General features: G+C 36.5%; 1 protein-coding gene across 6 annotated transcripts in view; it reads right to left on the reverse strand.

Annotated features, from left to right (window-relative positions):
* Nucleotides 1-22,758, reverse strand: part of LRBA (LPS responsive beige-like anchor protein) — a 357,069-nt gene that overhangs the window by 70,774 nt on the left and 263,537 nt on the right. For all 6 annotated transcript variants that reach the window (XM_079306956.1, XM_079306953.1, XM_079306954.1 and 3 more), the window contains one exon: nt 18,707-18,859. In XM_079306956.1, the coding sequence (XP_079163082.1) occupies nt 18,707-18,859 (153 nt within the window). The remainder of the gene's footprint in view (nt 1-18,706; nt 18,860-22,758) is intronic.

Genomic DNA, 22,758 nt, shown 5'->3' on the forward strand with positions numbered 1-22,758 from the left:
CTTAATCATACAAAATAATTTTAGTGTCTTTTTAAATGCACTTCACAGATGTCCCTTATTCTGACTTATCAAGGAGAACATAAATTAAGTTCAGCTCAAGAAATTACATGCAAGTGTTAATACTAGAGTTAGCAAAATACACTGACATATTTTATAGCTTACTGTGTATTACACCTTCCTAACTAGCTACATAAACTGAAAATGTGCAATACTTTAAATTAAGTAAGAAAACTACAGCCCTAGATGCTAGAAGCATAGACTTTTATAAGACATGATGATTCAAGGATGTTGGTAGGCAAAACTAAACTATGGAAAAATCTTTACGTATTCCTTCAAACACGGAGCAGAAATCAACTTTCTTGCAATTCACATGTGTCACTTCAGATTCCAAAACCAGACTTTGGAGAGAATGTGTGTGTTTTTAGGATTGCTACAGTATGCTAGGAAGCTACTGTTCCTCTGTATATTTAATATAAACCAGTCCCTGAAACACTAACTGAACATAAATTAAAGATTTTGCCATTATTGTTATTATTATTATTTCACTCTGGAATCTCCATTATTGAGAACAATGGGGCACGGAGCAGAATGTACATTCTTACATTGCTTTGTGAAACTTGGCATCTGTGAGTGTCATATAAAACACATCAAAAAAGCAGCACTACCAGTTTTAGGACAAATATTTAAAGTAATTCAGTATAAACTTTACGTCCAAATAAAGTCTACTAATACCCAGCAAGCAGTGGCACAGCTGCATTAGCTCATGTAATGTTTCACACATGGAAACCAAGATGCAAGATTACCTCATTTATGGTAACACTCATAAACTACACAGTACACAGTAAACATGTCTACCCAGCAAATTAAAATATCACTGCACTATGCAGCAGCTGAAGCTATCCAGAACCTGTTTATAATCCAATAGAAACAGAAATTTGTCTTCAGTTCTAGAAACAGGGGGGAGGGGGGGCAAATCAAAGTCTAAGTAAAATAAACTGCACTGCAAGTGTCACTTGCCCCAAGACTTCCTGCTTCCCACAAAAGACATGCAACCATTCTGGAGATCAAAGGTCATGGCTTTACAATAGAATACATTGTAAATAGGTTTAAAATAATTGAATACAACTGCAAACCAAGGACTCATTTATAGCTTGCTAGGAAAAAAATATAGCTGTTTTAAGTCATTCCCGTATATGAACTGAAACCTGCATTATAAAACTGCATCTGCTTCCAAACTACCAGATCACCACCTGCATACCAGTTGGATTTGGTCATTCCACAGCCACCTAAATAATGAAATGCTTCTGAGTAAATTACACACCACCATTGTTTTGATTATCCTCCACAATGTCTGGAGAAACACAGCTGTAACTGCTGCCAAGGGACTGGGTGCTCTGCAGCTTTCCTGGCATCTGAGGCTCATCCCTACAGAAGTGACAACCACTTTCTCTTGTTGCAGCATCAAGCCCTGGCACAAATGCTGGAAATACTCACCTGCAAGATGATTTCTTTCTCATGCTGTATCTCCTTACACAGTGCCTGGGATGGTGACTGTCTAACCAAGGGGCAGGGCACAATGCTCTCTTCCATTCTGCTGGTTTCCAAGATCCAGGACTACATGTCCCAGACCAATCAGCATTTAGCCTGTGCCCAGAGGCACTGCTAGTGTGTCACCTATGTGAGCAGGAAACCTGAAGCTAGGGATGTACCTCCTAAGTACTTGTATCTACCTGCTTTCCTTTTCATTTTTAAATCAACATTCGCTATGGCAATAAAGCTATCGAACATAACCATATATTCTTCTCCAATTTCATAAACTCATTTTTTTTCAGTAATAGAAAAGGCCTATTTTTTCAAAGGCTTTTTCTTTCCCAAAAAGAGCTTCTGAGCTGAAAAAACTCAAATTATTTTTTTTTTAAATAAGCATGCACAACACATACCTTACAATTTATTACAGCTGCTTTTGCAGACCACAGACTCATTCACAATTTACAATAGCTACTATTTTTCAACCAGCCAAAGCAATTATGTCATACACGTCCACATTCAGTATCAACAAGTAAAATCTTTAGAATTATGACAGTTAATAAAAGCTCCTACAGCTCTGCTCCAAAACCTTGCACAAGTTTTAATGGGATAATCCTCTGAAAGTAAACTATCACTTGAAAATTATGTTTACTAGGGCTTATCTGGCATGTGATCTGCCTCGTATTAGTAAAGCTCAAACACCCCCCTTCTGGGCATAATAAATTTGGAGGTTTGTTGGGATTTGTTAATATATTTTCTATCTCAGCAGGATTAGAGGCAGGAAATAATTCGATGATATTTACTTATCTCTGTTGTTAACCTCAGTTACCCCTATTAGACTAGCAATTATTCCACTACAAAACCATAATCACCAGTCACAGCAAAAAGACAGTTCATCCCCAGACTGAATTGATGCTCATTTTAACAATGACATGTGAACAATTAACTACTGCCACCTCCTTAAATCAATGGTTCTCAACCTGTGGTTTGCAGATGCCTTTGGTCTACGGAATATTTCTAAGAGACCACAAAAGGTAATTAAGGCAAGTCATGGCTTACTGTCACTTAGCTGAAATTTGCTATCCAGGAAGATGTACCCTCAGTGGAAGATTTTATGGGGTCTCAGAAAGAAAAACTGCTGGCAAGTCACTGCCATAGATATTTTCTTACGTGACAGAAGCAGACCTTGGAACTTTTACAATAGTTTTGACCTCTTAACTGCTGCAGGTGAAGTTTTTGCCACAAAACTGCAAGTCTGAAACAATCAGGAATTCCAGAGTAATGTGATTTCTGGTGGAACATTCACCTCTGTAGGCAGGGTCTGGCAGATTAATTTTATTTTTTCAGTTCCTTCTTCTGGCAGCACTTATAGCTTTTAACAGAAGCCTACTGACTACTTCTAGTCAATAAAATCAGATTTCACCCAGGAAAACACATCAGTGACAGCATAACTCTCACAGTACTCTCTTTTGCCCTGTAGCATATTACTTATTCTGAGTGATAAATTCCACATTTTTCTTGGAAAAATCCTCTATGTAGGGTACCACCAAACAACTATCCACTAATACCTAAAAGGAATTTCTGATTTTAAAAACATATGAATTCTTTCCCACCTTTGTCCATCAAAACAAACTAGCCTCATATACTCCATAAGAAAAAAAAAAAATATACCTAGCCATATTTATATATGTTTACATGTATATTTACCCCATTAGGGGAAAAGTATATTGAATACTTGACCTTAGTTTAAAAGAAAGCCATACCTAAGAGCAAATATGACTTTAAAATCTTCAGCAATATAATGTATGTATATATATCTATATATATGTATATGTATATACATATGTCAGTTTTTTGGTAATGCACTTTCTTACCACATCAGTCTTCAGAGCCAAGTTCCCTCTTCCCATCCGTACATGGAATGCCAAATAATCATACTGGGCATAGATAAAAAAATCTGTACCTTCACAATAACAGAAAAAAATAATATTGAAAATCCAGAGTCCATTTATTTGTGTCAAGGAAAGACTGTAAGCTATTTATCAGAGCACTTCCATCTTTAGCTGTTGGGATCCCATTAAACAACAAAAAAGTATTTCATGTCTCATTCTCTACAAAGAGTGGTTATGTTATTTTTCAATGTATTTAAAAGAGAAAAGGTTTTTGCATCACACTCAACTTGATCTGGAAAGATGGATTTCATCCCTGTTACAGGACTGCCATCTAATTCAATGCTAATTGCTCATTAGCCAATCTATATTTTTGGGGGGTATCTAGCTTGATACCAAGTTTTTCTCAAAGTGTGATTACTTCCATAACTATTTTCACCAGATTTCATGGTCAGGTAAGATTTGCTGAGGTTTCAGCTGCAATATTGACCTAAGTAGTTTCTGCCCTGTCACATCATTTCTAGACTCTCCTCCCTGACACTCAGTTATACAAACACAACTGTCTGCTGGGCTGAATGGCAAAGCAAATGAGAACTGACCCAAACTAAAACCAGGATTTTATCTTTTCTTTCAGAATCTGCAGAATGTTTAATACTCTGAAAAATGTCACCTCTTAATACTTTCAAAATAGACACATATAGTTAGCAGGGATGATAGGCAAGCATCTTTTGTCTCCTCTGCATTTATAAAATAGAAATAATACATTTGCCTCATGACATGAAGGTCACATAAAGGTAACTTAGGAATGTTTGTGGATGATTCAGATACTACTGAGTGAATATCAAAGAAAGGGCCATGTAGGATGCTTTTTTCAGAAGAGATTTCAACAAGGATGCAATAAATAGGGTTTGAAGCTATATAAATGTAGCAGTATGGAGAAGGAACAGAGCAATGCATTAAATGAGCTCTGTCCATCTTCTAGGTTGAATAAAATCAACATAAAACAAAAGCGTGTGATCATTCAGTTAGACATTATGTGTTGAGGCATCAGCTGAAGGGAAATGTATTCATCAGATACAGGTATAGTTTAATTTTGTTTTTCAAGTACTAGAAGTCTACTACTCCACAAATAGGAATTTCCTCTCCTCCAAAGAAGGGAAAAAAGGACCCTTTTATTGTATGACCCAGTGTGTGAACACATCTCTACGCAATCTGCTTGGTTTCCAATTCATTAAAAATCCCAAAGCAGTAGTTGGTGTAGGACCACGGTTCTGAGAGAATTCACAACCAAAATAGACTTTCTTAATGTTTTCTTATTGCTGCCTTTGTGGGAAGGCCCTTCAGCTAGCAAAGCAAACAAGTGAAGGATGTGAATTCAGACATGTAATGACTGTAAGGTCAGCACATGACCGCCAAGCATTCATGACCCCAAATTAAGAGGTATTACCCTCTATCTACTAATCCTTGGGTCACAAATGTACAGCCTTCTCCAAGAACATTAAAAATTCCTGAAATTTGCTTACAGCCCACTGCTTGAAAGATGGAAAGCTAACATGCATGAAGTGATCAGATAAGTGAAAGAGGCAGATCTGGTCTCAAATGTCATATTAAAAATGCCATGTCTTTCAGTTACTTTTTCTGTTAATGAAGACCACTAGGATTTTACATTAAGGCAATAAAGAAATACAACTATCTCCTGAAAATAAGAACTTTAATTTCACAGATCCTAACATTTTAAATCCCAAAAAGAATTTTGAAAGACAATGAAAACAGAAGCAACATTCATCTTAGTAGCAAATGCAATCAGAAGGTATTTCTAGTAAAATCACATCACATGTGACCCAGAAATTAAGTTCTACACTTTAGCAAAGTGGCTTCAGTTTTTAAATTATGAAAGACTATTTTTATCAGTCTGAGTGTTTTCATATCATATAGAACATACAAGAGCCTGTAAGTCATTGTTTGTAAGGTTATACAAACACTTTTACTGAGAATAAAATTCCATCCTTTTATGCCATCTGAATGTTTGCGTCCAAAATTTACTTATTAAAAATAATTGCAGCACCTGCATTTCCCATAAATTATTGTTACAAAAAAAATTTGCACCCTTTTTCTTTTTAGAAGAAGGTACTTCAGGATCGAGTCCTTTGTGGAGACCAAAGTTGTCTTAATCTTCTAGCTCTTATTAGAGCTCATTAAAAACTTCATACCTAGTACATGAACCTAACATTTCAGGAAGATATCAAATAGATTTCATTTCAGGCTCCTGAATTAGGATCTCCATGGAACCACTGGAAACAGTAAAGCTGTCTCCATTTATCAATCCACCCATACCCCGATCATTTTTGTGTTTACAGATATCACAAAAAAAACCCTCAGAAAAACTAAACATATATGGCCATATCTGTTGATTCCTCTGTAGAATTTTGCATTAATTTTTTTGGTGAAATTCTCTGCTTCACTGCCTGTACTACAGCTTTCTGCCAGCAAGCTCCACTGTCACTATTCATGGGACACCACCCTTTTTAGCCTCTTTGAAGAAAGTGATCTTTGGGCTGGAAGACCCCTGTAAGTGACATTTCATTGCAGTCTATAACTGTACCTGACAAACATAAATTTTAGGGGCTACTTCAGTTGGGTTTTTCTCCTTTACTCTCTCACTTCTTGTTACATCCTAAACCTCTTGATGAAAGGAGCAGGAAAAAGGGGAATGTTTCAGTCAGAGATGTGTGATTACAGAAGAAGCATCCATCTCCAGGAAACCCTGTGGCTCACACCAATGGAATACATCCCTTACCTTCCTCCTGCACTGGGACTTGCTCTTGTTAGGGAAGTGACAAAACTGACAGAAACCAGAGATGGCCATCTGGCAAGACCCAGCTTGCCAGGCAGTTTTATCTGATCCCCAAGCACATCACCAGCCCAACCACACTGAGGATAATGTTTATATATGCTGCAGGGCAAGGGAGCATAAAACAAATCCAAATCAGCAGGATTTAAAGCACTGGAAATAAAACTGAGCTAATGTGACTGTGCTGATGTAGCCAGAAACAAAATTGATGCTGGGTACACAGGATTTATTCATTTCAAGTGCACAGCCCAGCTCATGTCAGTAGCCACAATGTCAAATATCAAAATGGTAGCAAAAACAACACAAGTCAGCACACTGCTTACACCTTACACCTTATACCTTGGGGACAAGGGCCTATAAATGGGTCACAATCAGTTTAGGTGACATGTCCCATGGGAGGAATCCCAGCACAAAGCAAAATTTCTCATTAAGTGGTTACTCGTGGTTAAAACAAGGCAAAAGAAACTTCCCTACATATTTGGGAAAGAAACACCCAAACCCTAAAGAATAAACTTAAATGTTGCTTTCTTCTAAAATTATTCTAGAGCACTAATCCACACAGGGCAAACTGCAACTGGGGCACAGTTCAACAAACACGAATGAAAGCAGAAAGGAACACAATCTGCCAAAAATCTGAAGAGAGCTTGGATCTGTCAGCACTGACAGCGAAACTGGGCTTAAAATTGATGTGAGCTAAGTTTGTGTGCAGCTTTGGAATGGCTTTTACTCATGGTTTAATTCTTGTGTACACACAGCCCAAGGGTGTGCCTGCATGATGGGCTTGCATCACTGAAGGGAGGATATTGACAGTGCAGACATCCAAGTCCATGCAGTAAAGGCTGCCTCACATGCTTTTAATATCTTAGAGAAAGACTTAATAAAGTCATGACTGGAAGTCAAACATTTTTGAGACTATGAAGCAAATTTTAATTCTTTAGTTATTTATATTAGTTTAGGCAAAATATATTATGAAAAGCCTGCTGTTAAAAAAGTTATCCTGTGATTTATTATGAAAGCAGAGAACTCTCCAGCAGCTCCTGGAGCCTGTTTTCACCGTCCTCCACTCCTAATCCTCATTACAAAGTTCTTATTCTGCCTCAGAAAGCAGATGGCAAGAGATAATGTCAGCAACAATTAGGAGGCTTCACTGCACTTAAGGACTCTCCTGCTGTACATTTGTAATTTTTTTTTTCAGAGATTTTTAGAAACAAGATACTTTGCATTATTTTTATTCTATCATGTGGTTGGGAACATCCTCAAAACAATTACACATGTCTTGTTTTGGCATGTGCAGGTTTTTTTTCTCCTTTAAACAATGGGGAATATTGGGGGCTTTATTAATTAAAAATAAACATCATAAATGAAGCTACCAGCATTATTTTCATTCTACACATTGCAAAACTAAACCCACTTGAGTTTCCTAATATTTTAAAATCAACTTCCTCTAAACTACTTGCATGCTGCTGAACCTTTCGTGTTTTTATGAGCCCAGTTCAACTCTCACTAACAACTAACTTGGATCAGGTCCAACATTTAACTGTAGTTTAGAAAATTCTTTCCATTTGGATAAGGACAAACACAAGTGACCTCACAAGTATATATTATGTCACTTTATCAATGCAGAATTTTGTCTGCATACAATCTATTTGAATGCCATTATACTTTTACTATTAATAATATGTTTCATGTTGCTTTACAAGCAGTTGCTTTTTATTAACAACACTAGTCTACCTAAATAAAATCCAAATAGGAAGTAATATTTCAGAATGAAAAAAAGAAAGTTGAGATTTCATGTAATTTTTGTACTGGAGATTTATTTTGAAACTTGAGTGTTAAAGAAAATTTCTCTCAAAGAGAAATAAGGCAGGTTGCCTTGGATTTAGAGCCTTACAAGTTACATAAATATTATCTTTCTATAGATATACCCTCCACTATCCTCCTACAAAGCAGCTACATTAATGGAAGATATACCTGCTCTCTGTTGCTTAGTAAAGTTTCCCCTTCCAAAATTCTATTCCTCAGATCTGCTACAGACATTGGCAAATGAGGGCTCCCTAACATATTTCAGCCAAACTAATCCTAGATAGGCAGCCAAAACATTAAGTATTTAAAATAACCTGGAAAGGATCAGGTGAGCACAAGCAGGAGAAACTCTGCCTCTGACATTTTTTCCTAATGGTCCTTCACTTCATGCTTCAAAACTAGAACAATTGTACTGGTTTAAATTGCAGACTATAGAGTATTTGTGGCTATTCGAACATGAAATAAGGAAACTAAAAGTGGCCCTTTATTTGATTTGGTTCTCTGGTTGACTCTATACCTCACAAATGGTACTAATACAGATCAATAGATCAGCAAGTATTTACTTAAACGGGGACTTTGTAGCTAGCACGAGCAGCCTTTTAACTCATAATGATTGAGAATAAAAATTACAGCCCAAGAGATTTGGGGCTGCTCGATTTCCTTCACAGAGAGAAACTGGAAAAAGAACTCTCAGTTTTATCATTTAAGAGTGGATCAACCATCTGACCAAAGGAACCAACTGCCCAGCACATTTATGATTCCTGTGAGCATGGCCTGGATTGTCAAAAACCTGCATTTTTTTTTTTGTGCTAAGTACATTCTCTTTTCTTGAATGATGGGCTATAGCTTGGCCTCTCCTTAAACCAAAAGGGTTACACCTGAACTTCCAATTAAAGGGTAACAACTGGCAGATGTGAGGGACCATCTAGCAGGAGGCTGATGCTGAGCAGATGGGCTGGGGTGCAGTAACCTTTTTCATCAGTTTCCACCCACTGCTTTTGCAAAGGCACATAATCACCAGGAGCCTGACACTGCCCTTCCTGGATACTCCCTGCAGAGCACAGAGCTGCTATCCTCCACCTGGGACCAGGAACGGGGATAACCAGAGCCTGACTAGCTCCTCAAACCCACACTGCTGGCTGCTGCCTAATGAGATAACCTCAACACAGCAAACAGTTTGAGGTTTCCACCCCAGAATGTTTGTGCTTCCACTGCAGCACAGCTGACTATGCCATTTTCTGGGCAAGTGGCAGTAGTGGCAGGAAAATCTGTAAGTCACGTCACTAACATAGTAACTTTTGTTAGAAAAAAAGCTTTTTTAATGTAATTTCAGTTTAAAGTACAGCTTCACAAACATCTGTTCCTGAACAAAGATACAGTTGGGGAAATTTGGTGAGGGATAGGAAGAGGTGGGGAGCTCTCCTTAGCTACAGCCCCCAAGATTTGGAACCATGTCTTCGGATTTTTATTTCTATAAAGCCTAAAGAGCTGTTCTAATGACTAAAACATTATTAATTTAGTAAGGTTAAGAAAAACATACTTTTATTTGTCAGAGCAAGAAGAGGTGAGTACCATTTGTCATATATTTCTCTGAATTTGTCTTAATTGCTGAATGTTAAGATCTTGAATTTCATAGTTTATGTACTACAAAACATGTAATAAGTGCCTTTTTACTTGTATAGATGTCCCTTTCTGATTTCTGAGTGTTGTTCTTAAATTGCTGAGATCAATTATACACTTTTGGAAAAGTACTACCCCATAGCAAGGCTAAATGTATCTCTTCATGCATAACTTTTATGTCCTCATGTTATGAAATAAAGAATGTTATTTCCTAATGCACCTTCTCAGTACTGTATATAATAATGTAATGTTTTCTTACACCCTTTCTTATCTCCTCTCTTCTAGGAATAAGAAACTCTTTCCTCACACAGTTCTTCCTACATCCATATCATTGCCATAAGCTTTCTCTGTACCCCAGATGGTTTTAGCAACATTACTGTTCCTCATCCCAGGAGTGGAGTCTTGCCAGGGAAAAGCACTGAAAGCAAAGCCTCAGCTGACTTTTCTTTGTATCCTTCCATGTAGGGCACAGATGGTCAGGTTTCCTCAGCCCCTCCCCTTCTTCAGCTGCAAACCACAGCTCCATGTATGCAGTTATTACCAAAATCTCACTTCCTTTTCCAACACTTAGGATGGAAACCCCTCTGTATACTGACTCTATTACCAATACTTCATTTTGAGCTACCCACCAAATTCAAGTTTAGCAGCATGTTTCCCCCTATGATCCATAAACAGACACCAAAACAAATCAAACACCACCATATCCTACCAGGACTCTCACCAGTACATTCATTGTATTCAAGTTCTGATCTCCTTACAGGAGGAACAACTTGGGAATTTCTTGGCAAGGCAACTTCCAATCACAGACTGTACATTTCAGTAAATGGAGTAAGAAACTGCCATCTCTTTCAAACTTCTTTCCCCCCTTACTACTAATGAGCTTGTGAAGCAATTTTTACATGTTCATCAAAATTCTTGATACATTTTCAGTGGTATCAGTCCAGGCACAGCATTTGCAGAACAGACAAAGAAGACAGACAGATTTAGTGAACACCTGTTAAATGGGGCAGTGGCTCCAGCACAATTGTTTACCACTTCATTTCACACAGTAATAACTTTAATGTCCTCCATGGACTTGCTTTCAAACACCAGTTCTACAACATCACACAACAAAAGAGCTGAAAGCAAATTTAATTGTCTAGATTGCTTCCAATCTTTTTTTTAAATCAAAGCAAATATACCTACTTTAGTTTGGTATTTTTTTTTTGTTGTTTTTTTTTACTGTATCTACTCAAACTGTGTTATTATTCAACATTTTATAATCTTTGCCAACTCTATAACAGTCTCCTCCATGTTTTAATATTTATCTTTGCCATGGTAAATTCTCTTACTTCGTTAGAAAATCTGCATACCCCAACACTCTCTGAAGTCCCTACTTTTAGTTTAGGCTTTGTTTCCTTTTGACTCTTATAGATATATCTAGGTTTTTCTTACTGTTTAATCTCCTTGTTAAATTTTGCTCTCATTTAAAGTATTTGTACCTTTTAGTTTTATTCCTGCTCACCTTATTTAGTTTCAGACTTCACTAAAACAGACATATTACACTTCTGTAATTATAAATTACAGACATTCATAAATAAATGTATGGTGTCCTAACAATCAGAAATTAATTAAAATTATTTTTAGAATGTGATAGGCTATGGGGTTTTTAAAGATGAGAGAATTACGCTAGCCTTATTAAAGGTCTTAAATTTTTAAAATTATGAAGTGTGACAAAATTTGAAACCAGCTTAACTATTTTTTTCACAATAGAAAAGACAGACTGTCTATGGTTCCATTAAGTTTTCTTCATTCAGTGGCATCTATCCCACTTCCAGAAATTATTGAAAGGCAAACGTGTGTACTTTTAAAAATAATTTTATACTGTTTACATTCTTGAAGTCCAGAGTTTGGTTATAATTTCTATAAAGTAATGTGCATGCAATTAAAGACATGGTAGGAATAGCAAACAATGTGAAGAAGGAAATGCTAAGAAAAAAACATTTTACAAACTCTGCTTCCTCTTCCTATTTACATAACTGGATTGGATAGAAAATCCAAAAGACCAATGCTTTTGACTAGCAAATGATGATCCACCACCTAGGTTACTGTTTTCATTGAAAAGGCAAAAAAACCCCAGTTTCTTTCCATCATCACATGTATTTTATTATATATTAATTTTGTCCTACAGATGCATCTCTCCAGTGTATTCCTCATGTATATTATGCAAATCCCATCTCCCAATATTGACCTATTTTGCTGTACTATAAAACCCAAACTGAATTCTTACCTTCTGTTCAAAAACACAGCCTGAGTTCATTTTTAATTACTTCCCTCATGTTCTTAAATATATTTGACTGTCTCTATATAGTAGTCTTCTTTACAAATTAAATCAATAGAAATTCATACATGAAAATTAATAAAGCCACTATTCCAACAGAACTGAATTTAAATAAACATGAATTTCTGACCGTATTTCTTAGATGGCACTTCAATAAAAATAATTTATTATTATACACAGGGAGTCAATTGTACACACAGAAAAATTAGTTCTACACTTTTTATTCACAGATTTTCAGAATCTTTCTTAATAGGCCATCTATCACATTTCCTTAGAAATAATTCCTCTTTACATTTCAAAAACGTCTAGTATTGAATGACTTTTTAAATTTTCCCTCCAGAATACACACAGATTAGGCTTTCATCTGCACCAATTTCTCCTATGTGTGGTTATTCTGGCATTGCTCAGGTTATTCTACACTCATCTTCATCTCAGATCTGAATAAGGTGCTTCAGTGTGAGTGAAAAAAAAAGTCTCATTCCCCTCCACTTCTATGCTAATAATCAGATCTGTACATTATATAATTAAATCAAAAGACTTGTTACAATTACCCAGGTTTTTTTATATTTGCATACAAATGTTTCTGTGTCAAAACCAAAGGTTGTAACTTTTAGGAAGTAATTATAAAAGTGCAAAAAATCCTCTGCAAACAGAGATGATGAAATTATGTGTGTGCTGAGCTGGCAGGAGATGACCCTGAGTGGTGCAGGAATACAGATTTACCAATGCACCACTTAGCTCAAATGCACAAGCTCACACAGCTTTAAGCCAGTGCTGGTATTCCCCATGGAAAAACTGAAAGGGAAAACCAGACAGCCACTAGAACTGCACATTGCAGTCATGGAAGTGTTTCTCCAGGAAAGGAGGAATCCTGCTGCTTCATTCACACACCAGCCCATATTCCCTTCAGCTGTTTAAGGGACCCCCTGTGCCCCTCTGCCTGCTAAGTGCACACACAGTGGAGCCCCTGTGCTTCCCAGAGCTGCCTTGGTTCCATAGCTGAGGGAGAGGAAAAAAAGCATTAAACAATATCTACCTTCTATAATACTGATGAAATCCAATATGCCAGCAGACTGGACCTTCCACACCCAACTCTGCTAAAGAATACTATTCCTGACTGGAATTAGACTGCTACATTTCTGAGATTTCTATGGATGGAAAGGGCTATTTTGCCTGATACAAGGACCCTTACCTCCTGCACAAAACCTTTTTCATAATTACATCTTGAAATAACAAAATGAATGTAGCATGGTGCTTTAAGATTCACTGGCAATAGTTATGTTTAAACATATAGCTATTTTAATTGCATTAACATGCACCTATTTTAATTGCATTATACATATTCATAGCATAAAAATAGAAGTATTTGCAAATTACAGACTACTTTTATAGATACATTTCTATAATAATTTATGAAAGTGATTTTTTCTAAAAATTATAGTACTTGTAGAATTAATAGACATCCTCCATTCAGAGAATATTGCATAGATCTTATTTCGTAAATAGATTATAATCTTCAAAGAAATCACTTGTGAAATCACTTCAATAAATCACTTGTGAAATAGGAACAGAAATAGAAGTAGCAGTTCAGAGTCTGAAAGAACTGATATCAAAACTCTCAAACTCTGTGAACATCCCACATCAGCTCAGATTGCTGGAAGCATCTTCATTGCTCAGTGTACACAGCTCCATCAGCATTCCAGCTTTTTAAGACCTCATCCAACTCTATGAATTGATACTCAGAATGTCAAACTAGGTGCTGCACAGATAACTCTGATGTTGCTGGTTAAGCTTGGTTTACACTTTACACTTTCCTGCTCTCTAATGTTTTTACCATATTGAATCAGTCAGCTGTTATCAAGAATACACAACCAATGATCTAGCAATCTATTAGTAGCCATCTCCACTTCTAAGCCTAAATTCACATAGATCATATCACATTATGATTTGCTGTAACACATTTTCAAATATCCTGCTGTGTAACCAAGAAAAACACCACAGAGAGATTTTTCCAAGCTAACAGAAAAAAATACAGTCCATTCCAAGTTACAGGCTTTAACTCAGTATCTACATTTGACTAATGGCAATAGTTTTAAGAGACTGAAAGTAGCATTATGTTTTCAAAACCAAGTTTGTTTATTCATCCAACTCACAAAACCTGCAGTTCTGAGCCTTGTGTGGCAGTTGGCAGGTGATGTTGCTTTTCCAGTGTTGCCTGGTGTTAGGTGGAGCTGCTGGTGCTAAAATGTAATGCCCCATATTGACTGATAATGATCCTCTAATTCTCACTATAGATTTCTTCTTACTTTAGAGGGTTCTTAATATTGACCATTGTGCCCCACTACAATTTGTATTGGGGCAAATGGCTGCCCTACCCTTCCTCTCCATTCTGCTTTTCTGCCAGGGTTACTTTTGTGTTTATCATCTTTATGTATTTAAGGATTTCATTTGTTTCAGAAAGCATCCCAGACTCCAAATACTACATTTTCAATTATTTGAAAATTGGATTTCAAAACTTTCAGTCCAGCACAGTAATCTCATCACTTTTCTAATTTGTCTTGCATTTTCCCCAGCATTGAATGAAATTAATAAATCCCTAATCACGAAAGGAGTAACACTGCAATAAAACACTAAAATACAATTGAGATATATTGTGGAAAGCTGTCTTGACAGACCTCAATGACTTCATTATCATTGAAGCAATCTAATTCTCAAAAAGCTGAGGCTCATCAAAGCTGTGTGAAATTTAGTTATTATTTGCTGATTAATAGTTTTAAATTAATTCTTCCCAATTCAGACATCCAACTTTCAATGACAGGACAAAATAGATTAGATTACCATTCAGAACAGAACTTCCTTATTGGGATTTCTACCTATTCCTAATTATCAGTGGGAAGCATGTATTTTTTTTTACCTGGGTTGCACCTGGTCTTTGTAAATGTCTACTTTCTCATGCATGCAAAGGGCATTTAAAATTTCTATCAGCTTGAACGTAGTAAATATCCCTAGGTCCAACACATAAAATTTCTAAAACAGAAAACTGTTCTAAAGGAGAGCACAAAACACAATTATGACTGTGAAGCACAGAAAAGATGCTACTAAAATCTAAGTTTTAAAGGTTATGTCTGTTTCAATGTCTGACAACTGCTGCTGAAGGTTTTGTTTAGGACTTCTGTATCTAAACCACATCTGAGCATCTCTCTCTTTATATTCTCCCAAGTTTACTTGCCATTCCTATTTCCTACAGAAGCATGGGAGAACCAAAAGTAGCTTGGTATTTTTTTATTAGGTATCAGATGAAGTTTGCATCCTCCTCTTTACTTACATACTAAAGGCCTAAAGATACCACAATGTGGAAATAGTAAAGTAAGGATACAACATCATATTGCATTTGAGATTTTTTTTTTGTTTTGTTTTATTGGGGGAGGAACTATAATTTTTTCTTGTTTAAAACTGTGGGGTTTTTACTCTTATTAAGCTAATATTATCATTCTTATTACACACATATTCATCAAATAATGGATTTAGACAGTATTGCAATTATTGTTAACTGTATAAACTGAAAAATATTTTCAAATGTCTTAGAAGCTATTCCATGGCACTAAACATAGTATGCCTGAGCTGTAGAGGTATATAATAGGATTTCAGAATAGTAAAAAACCAGTCACTTTTATATCAAAATCTGGACTGTCTCAGAGACAAATACCCTACCCCCCCCCACACCCACTTCTGCTATTACTGTACTATCACAGACTAATACCAAATACCAACTATATGCAGAAGCAACAGATGTACTTTGGGGTTCTTTGTATTGCTTAGAATGATATCCTGATGCTACCATTTAGCTCATGATGACATTCCATCAATCAAAATCCAGTTTTAATTATGCACCATTCTGCTTTTTCTCTCAGAGCAAACACAGAGGAAATGCAACCACCTATTTCAATTAAAATACACACTTTATGGAATTAAAAATAGGTTGGAAATCACTTCTAAATCAGCTCTCAGCCTGTCAATTAATGCTCTGAACCCCTGCTATCGACCCAGTACTGTACAAGCTGTTTTTATGCACTGTCCTACATATCATCTGTTCCCCGAGCTGCTCTGTTCCAGAAAGACAGACAGCTGCAACAGAATATCCCTGCTCAACCTGAGGACCATCTGACTTTAATTGTAGCACACAGCTTGATGTGGGTCTGGTTATGAGAAGCTGAAGTATCACACCGTAATAATCTGGAAAAGCAGAAAGCTGCCAACACGAGGCTGCAAACAGGGGCTTGGGCTGTCTGGCTGCCTGACGGGCTGCAGGAAATATGATTAATGAGCAAGGTATAATGATATCAGGAACCCGATTAGCACCACAAAAAGGTCACAGATCAAAGTAGTATGCATTTCATGAGCTCCAATCATTGTATAAGATCTGGGGACTTAAGGAGGTAAACTCAAATGCAAAGGGGAAAAAAAAATATCTGTGTGTCATAGCTTTCAAAATGAGCACTTGGAATACTGTAATCCCTATTTTGTCTGAACCAGGAGGCAGCAAGGAAATGTTAGCTGAATATATCAGTCCATGCCACATTGTAGAAAGATTTTCTTGATTATGTTAGTGTGGATCTGAGCTTTAAGAATTCTTCCTAAACACACCTATTCTACTTGAAAAGAAATTATGCTGATGGTATTCAATCCACCAAATATTACCAAGGAAAAGCAATTATATATTTGCATGTAGTTTTTCTCAGTGTTATTCCATGGCAAAACTGGCAGATCACAGAGAGCATCATCCACACCTGCCAGGCCCACCACCATCAGAATAAGTTTAACTATGTCAGACAGAAGCAGTTAATGTAATTCACTGGCACAGAGGTTTAAATTTAATGCTACCAGGCTGACCAGAACTTGGTATCTTAATTACAGAAACAGACCTACAGCTGTAGGTCCCACCCTTTTGGTAACACTGGACATGCTTTGGATGATGTCTGGCACATATAATACCAACACTCGATAAATTATTTCTTACTTTTGTAATTAGCTTAAGCCTTAAAAACAGACTCAAATTTTTTTTCTGTCCAATTAATACTTGAAAACTGTAAAAGTTCACACTGAGAATATTGCACAAGTGAGAGATATTAAAAAGAGCTGCAAGAAAGGCAGACAGGAGCAGCAGATTGGGAAATGAAGGAAGAATGAGGGAATGGTAGGAGCATATAGAGAGGTGAGGGTGAGAAAAACCTGGCCCAAGGCTTGAAACAAGGAAAAAAAAATGAGAGCTAACATCTTAGACAAGGAGGAAGGGAACTTGAGAATAGCTTCACAGTGGGGAAAGCCAGATCTGTAACTAACAGAATAAAAGTATATTTCAATGCAAAAGCTAAAGCACCAGAGTTGTGAGAGATCAAGGCCACCATGTGCCTTTGACAAGTGTGCTCAAGAATACAGCTTTGCATTTCCCAGGTTATTCTGAAGCACCAGCACATGTCAAATCCATAGAGGTGTCAGGCTACCTCCCCTACCTACCACTACAGCTGTGAGATCAAAAGCTGAGTTTCAATACAGTTTCCCAAGTAGTCCTGCTAAATGTTACTGCATTTCATATCTCATTTAAATAAAATTTGCACATACATATGGATGAAGGAAAACACAAAACCCACTCAACATTCTTTGTGATTATTATGGTGCATGTAACACTGCCTGCAGGCTACACAACAATTCTGAAAACCATGGCACCATGTCACCAGTAAAAATGCAGAGCAAAATATTCTAATTAACTTCTGAACCACAGATTTTTTCTGATGTGAAGGTTCTCCAGTGTTATGAAGCCACCAACAACAGAACTTCTTTGCTCCCCATTTCCTAACTTAGGAATATCAGGCTGTTGATACATCTGGTATCTGAAAGGTCTTTGATAGTTTCTACACCTTCATTCAGTATTTCCCAGTTAGCTGGCTACCACATGAAAACTGCAGCCTCATATTTCAAGATTCACTAGGAAAATCTTCTGTTATTTATTTCAGAATGCTACCAATGCAGAATTCCTTCATTTTGAGAAGAGCCTCACATAGCTTTTGAGAATGAGCTGAAACACCACCAATGACTCTGTAACAGTTAATTCCATAATTCATTGCACTAATCAGAGGGCACCTTGAAGACAGGTAGTGCTATAAACTGCATTTCTCAAAACAGGAAAAGAGGACAACATAGGTTTGGAAATGAAACAGGCAAAGGATAATTTAGCCTCATTTTCTTGTAAAAAAAGGCTCTGAAAAATATAAATTTAATGGAAGTGGTGGCAGAAATTTGAAAATTTCTCTTGGTAGTTATATGGACACTAAAATTAAGAAACCTCAAAATCACATTTAAGCCATTGGAGTGACAAACATTTGTATCATTAAACAAGCTTTTTCAAGCCTTCTGTAAAGGCTTGAGTGATGATTTTATTAGCTCTTTAGAACCACAAGAGCTGACATAGAAATAGGATAAGATCTGCATATTTAACCACACAAACTTTTTTTAACATCTCTAAAAACTAGGTAATACTATATTCCTTTTGCTTCCTACTTCTGTAAGTCTGAATCTTCAGATAATTTCAGACATAATCCTATGTCAATCATAAATACATATTGCAGGCAAACATCCAGATAATTTCAGAAGAATCCTGCAAGACAAAAGTGACTGGACAATAGGATTCAGAACTCTTACCAGCCTGTTTATGCGAACAAATTCTTCTGGGGTTTTGGCCCAGGGTGGAAGTTCAACATCAGACACCACTGTTCCATCATCCATCACTCCCAGGTTGTAATTGTTGCTGTTGACAAAGATCTCTGGGAGGTAATAAAATTCAGGAATCAATTCCTGTAGATAAATGACAAACAATGCTGTGTTATAAGTCCTGTGAGAGGATGCACTGTGCCACGTCTAAAAAAGAAATTATTAGGATGGAATTAAGCTAAGAGAATATACAAAATTCTCCCACAGGCATTCCCCCCCCTTCCCTAGAAGGGAGAAATCTCCCTTCTGCACTTAAAAAATTTAAACCTGTAGATATGATGCCTCCTTAGCATGCTTTAAGATGAGAAAGAACTAAGACACAACAGGCCATAAACCAAAAATGTCAGAACATTTGTTTTGGTTGCATATTATGCACAGAAAAAGTTAGAAAAATAAGGTAACAAACATCTCATGGTACAGATATCATTTAGTGGAAAGCTACAGACAATCAATGACAGTAAAAAAGTTGTGGAAAACTGATTCTTCCACATTTTAATACTACATACATTCTAAAGTGTTCATGCACAAATGGCAGTTGGGTGAAACCAGCACCACAGATATTAATTACAAAAGTGTGAAACTCATTATATTCTTATTCTCTCTAATGTAAAGGGTCTAAGAACCTAATGTTTAGGCTATTACCTAAGATTGTCAATGTCCAGAACTAAATTTTTTGTACATTCTAAAATACCTGGAGTGTGCCACATAAAAAACAAACACCACAAAACCCACAAAGCTGAATTGAGTCAATATTTTTTTCACATAAAGCTAATTTACTGAATTATGTGTCCAGTCTATAAATTACAGGGAAGAATCACACAAAATTTCACACACAAGAGAAAAAAAGGAAGGGATTTCAGATGGTTATAAGGTCTGCACTAAATTCCTTGTCAGGATCATCACTGCTGTAAATAAGTGATGTTTTTGATGTTCCAAGTCTGTGCTGAGCAGGACTGGAACTCGGCATTAACAACTCCCTGGCACCTCTACTATGGCTAAGGAGAAACAGCACAAGAACTGGGATTTCTAAGTCTTCTCAGAAAAACAGATTAATACTAATGGCTTAACAAAAATTTTATTAAACAGAAAATAATACATTCTAGTGCAAAACTGAACATAACATACTAAGAAGGAAAATTACACTCAAACCCATAAGGATTTTCTCCTGGATAAGTGGATTGTTTCCTTATTTTGCAAACAGACCTGCAAGTTCCTAAGTTGTCATGCATTTCATAAAATACACAGTAGTTAATACATAAATTTATCTAAATAAATGGGATTAGAACCTTATTTACACACTTCTATAAAAATAATTGCAATGTCCAGGTATAACACTTAATAGAAAAAATCCATGGGGATGTAACACATATTTCTGCCCTATATTTTAAAGATAGGTTGATTGGGGTTTTTTTGTTGTTGTGGAACTCGATGTTGAGACTTAAATACACCCAATAAACCTGGCAATTTGACGGATTTAAAAAAATTGAGCCACTAAATTGGAGAATTTACTTCCTTTGTAAAGAAAGGATCAATAGGTGTAATTGCTTCAGGAAGTGTATTTCATTGCAAATGAGTGGTGTAAAATTGGTCTTCCACACAGCAAGTGCAAGGAAAAAAAAAAAAAAAAAAAAAAAAAAAAAAAAAAAAAAAAAAAAAAAAAAAAGACGGCTTCAGTGGCTTTGTCTGCCGTGGGTGGAGGATGCAGCCAGTCCAGAAGCTCAGCAGATCAGATGTGAAACGCAGCCCTGACATGGGTCAGTGGCTCGGTGGTCTCTCAGATAGCCCCTCAGGGCCAGCTATGGCATGAGCAGCTTTCCATGGGGCTGAGTGCAGCCAGGTCATCAGATTGCGGGCAAGGTCAAGCCGAAGTAGCCAGGGCAAAGACAGGAAAGATCAAGCAGGAATTAAGCTATTATCACCTCCATCCTTGTGTGAAACACTGCTTGCCTTTGAATTGTACATCTTTTTGTTTATAGTCCCCCTAATTAACTAGGCTAAAAACGTGCTTCTGTACCAAATGCTCCACAAGTAGTAGATAAAAAAAGAGATTTGAAACTATTTCACCGCCTAAGTGAAAGAACGAGAATGTAGCAAGGATAAGCGCCGTAAAAAATGAAGTTTGTAAAAAAGTAACACTGAGGTTGCTACAGTTTTTACCATCACAGAAACCAGCAAAGAAAAGGCAGAGACACAGGACTACTAATTTGATAGCAGCACGCACCACAAATATGAAACCATACCCTGGTCCTGAACACTTAAAATACAAGCTCATTACATATGTTACCAATGCTTTCATTTCTTCTTTAAATATGTATCTGTACAGCTATTCATTAGTTTCTTTCAAGATCAGAAAGCATTTGGCTTTCTAGAACACATTGTTTTCATTAGGTTACACAGAAACAATATGCTGCAAACTTCAAAATTATCGGTAATTTCTATTAGTATGATTATTAGAAACTTTTTCATAAAGCTTTTCATTACTCCAGAAATGAGTTTTCAGAAAGTTTTTCACTGTCACCATTATGATATATTTCTACAAAAGGAGCTTCCTTGCTCTGTGATTTTCTTCTCTTGGCCATGTGCTAGCATTTACTCACAGAAAAAGGAAGTGCAAACAGATGCATGTGGACATTGGAAATGAGTTGTATTTAAAGCCCATTTTCAATGGCTTTATACAGGTGAAAATGATAATATTAGTAAAGGAAAACAGCTTTTCCTAAAAGCGGCAAAAACATCCAATCACAAAATATTAATTTTTATAAAGTTAATATATATTCTTCATGTATTTGACTGTTAAGGACTGTAGTTGCCATTCTCAACTCTATTTGTGGGTCTTCTTTTTTCTTAAAATCTTCAAATCACACGCACAGACAATGAATGCACTTTCTGCTTGTTTTGAATGGCAGGAGGAAGGAGTTAATGTTTTCACACAGCCATCACATGAAGATGCAGGATCACACATGAGAGGCTAAAATGAAGGATCCTTTAATATCTCACCTGGAACAGTGACAAGGACTAACACAGGGAAATACAACCTTTGCATGGATATTCTGTCAGCTTCCTACAGCTAAGTAGTATTGAGCTAACCCATGCTTCTGTTTTGTAAAATCATTAAGCACGGGTTCCACACTGTAGTTTTGTCTGCACAAGTTTTCCTTTGGCTGTTCTAGAACCAGTGGATGGACCCAATGCCCATTTTGTGAAACACAGTAAATTTAGTTCCTTATTTGCTCTTCTATGCACCCTTCCAGGTACTACAGACTTACATGATCAGCACATTCTTCCTCAGGGGTCTCTTTTTGCAAGCTAAATGACTCCAATCACTTCAGATTTGTCTCCTCTGGAGGTTTTCCCTTCCAACTAAAAGTTTTGGTTGCCTCATACTTTTCCTAACTCTGCTGAGTGAGCACCTTCTGAAATTTTCCACATTCAACACACATACAGAAATGTTAAAACTGCCCCACATTTCTTTTGCTTAAATATCACAGAAAAAGCCAAAACATCTCCAGGATTTGTTGAAACTCTCGTTTTAGGACTCGTGTTTGGAAATTACTTTCTGAAATTTCCCTGCAGGAATTCACTATTTCCACAAGGTAGAAATGAGACATCCTTATGTTAAGCAATACTTCAGTCATTCTGCCATGCTTTTCACTACAACTGATGAAGGAGCTCACAGACAACAGCAACATAAATCAAACAGTGTTTACTTTTTAAAAAAAACAAAACCTGCCACATCAGGATTCTTATTAAAATATTAAATTCTGCACTTAACTAAAGCACAATTTTTCACTAAAATACCACATGAAAATGATTCCTAAGGAAAATTCACTACAAATATTTTTTCTACAAAAATGCACTACCAACAGGATGTCAGTTTAACAGTGCTAATTTCTTTTCATATAGGCCACCAGGCACAAAAAAAAAGAATATTTGTTTCATTCATGCAATTAAATGTTATTTTTTTCTTTTGTTTAGAAATAACT

Source organism: Erithacus rubecula, assembly GCF_903797595.1.
Source record: "Erithacus rubecula genome assembly, chromosome: 5".
NCBI classification, from domain to species: Eukaryota; Metazoa; Chordata; class Aves; order Passeriformes; family Muscicapidae; genus Erithacus; species Erithacus rubecula.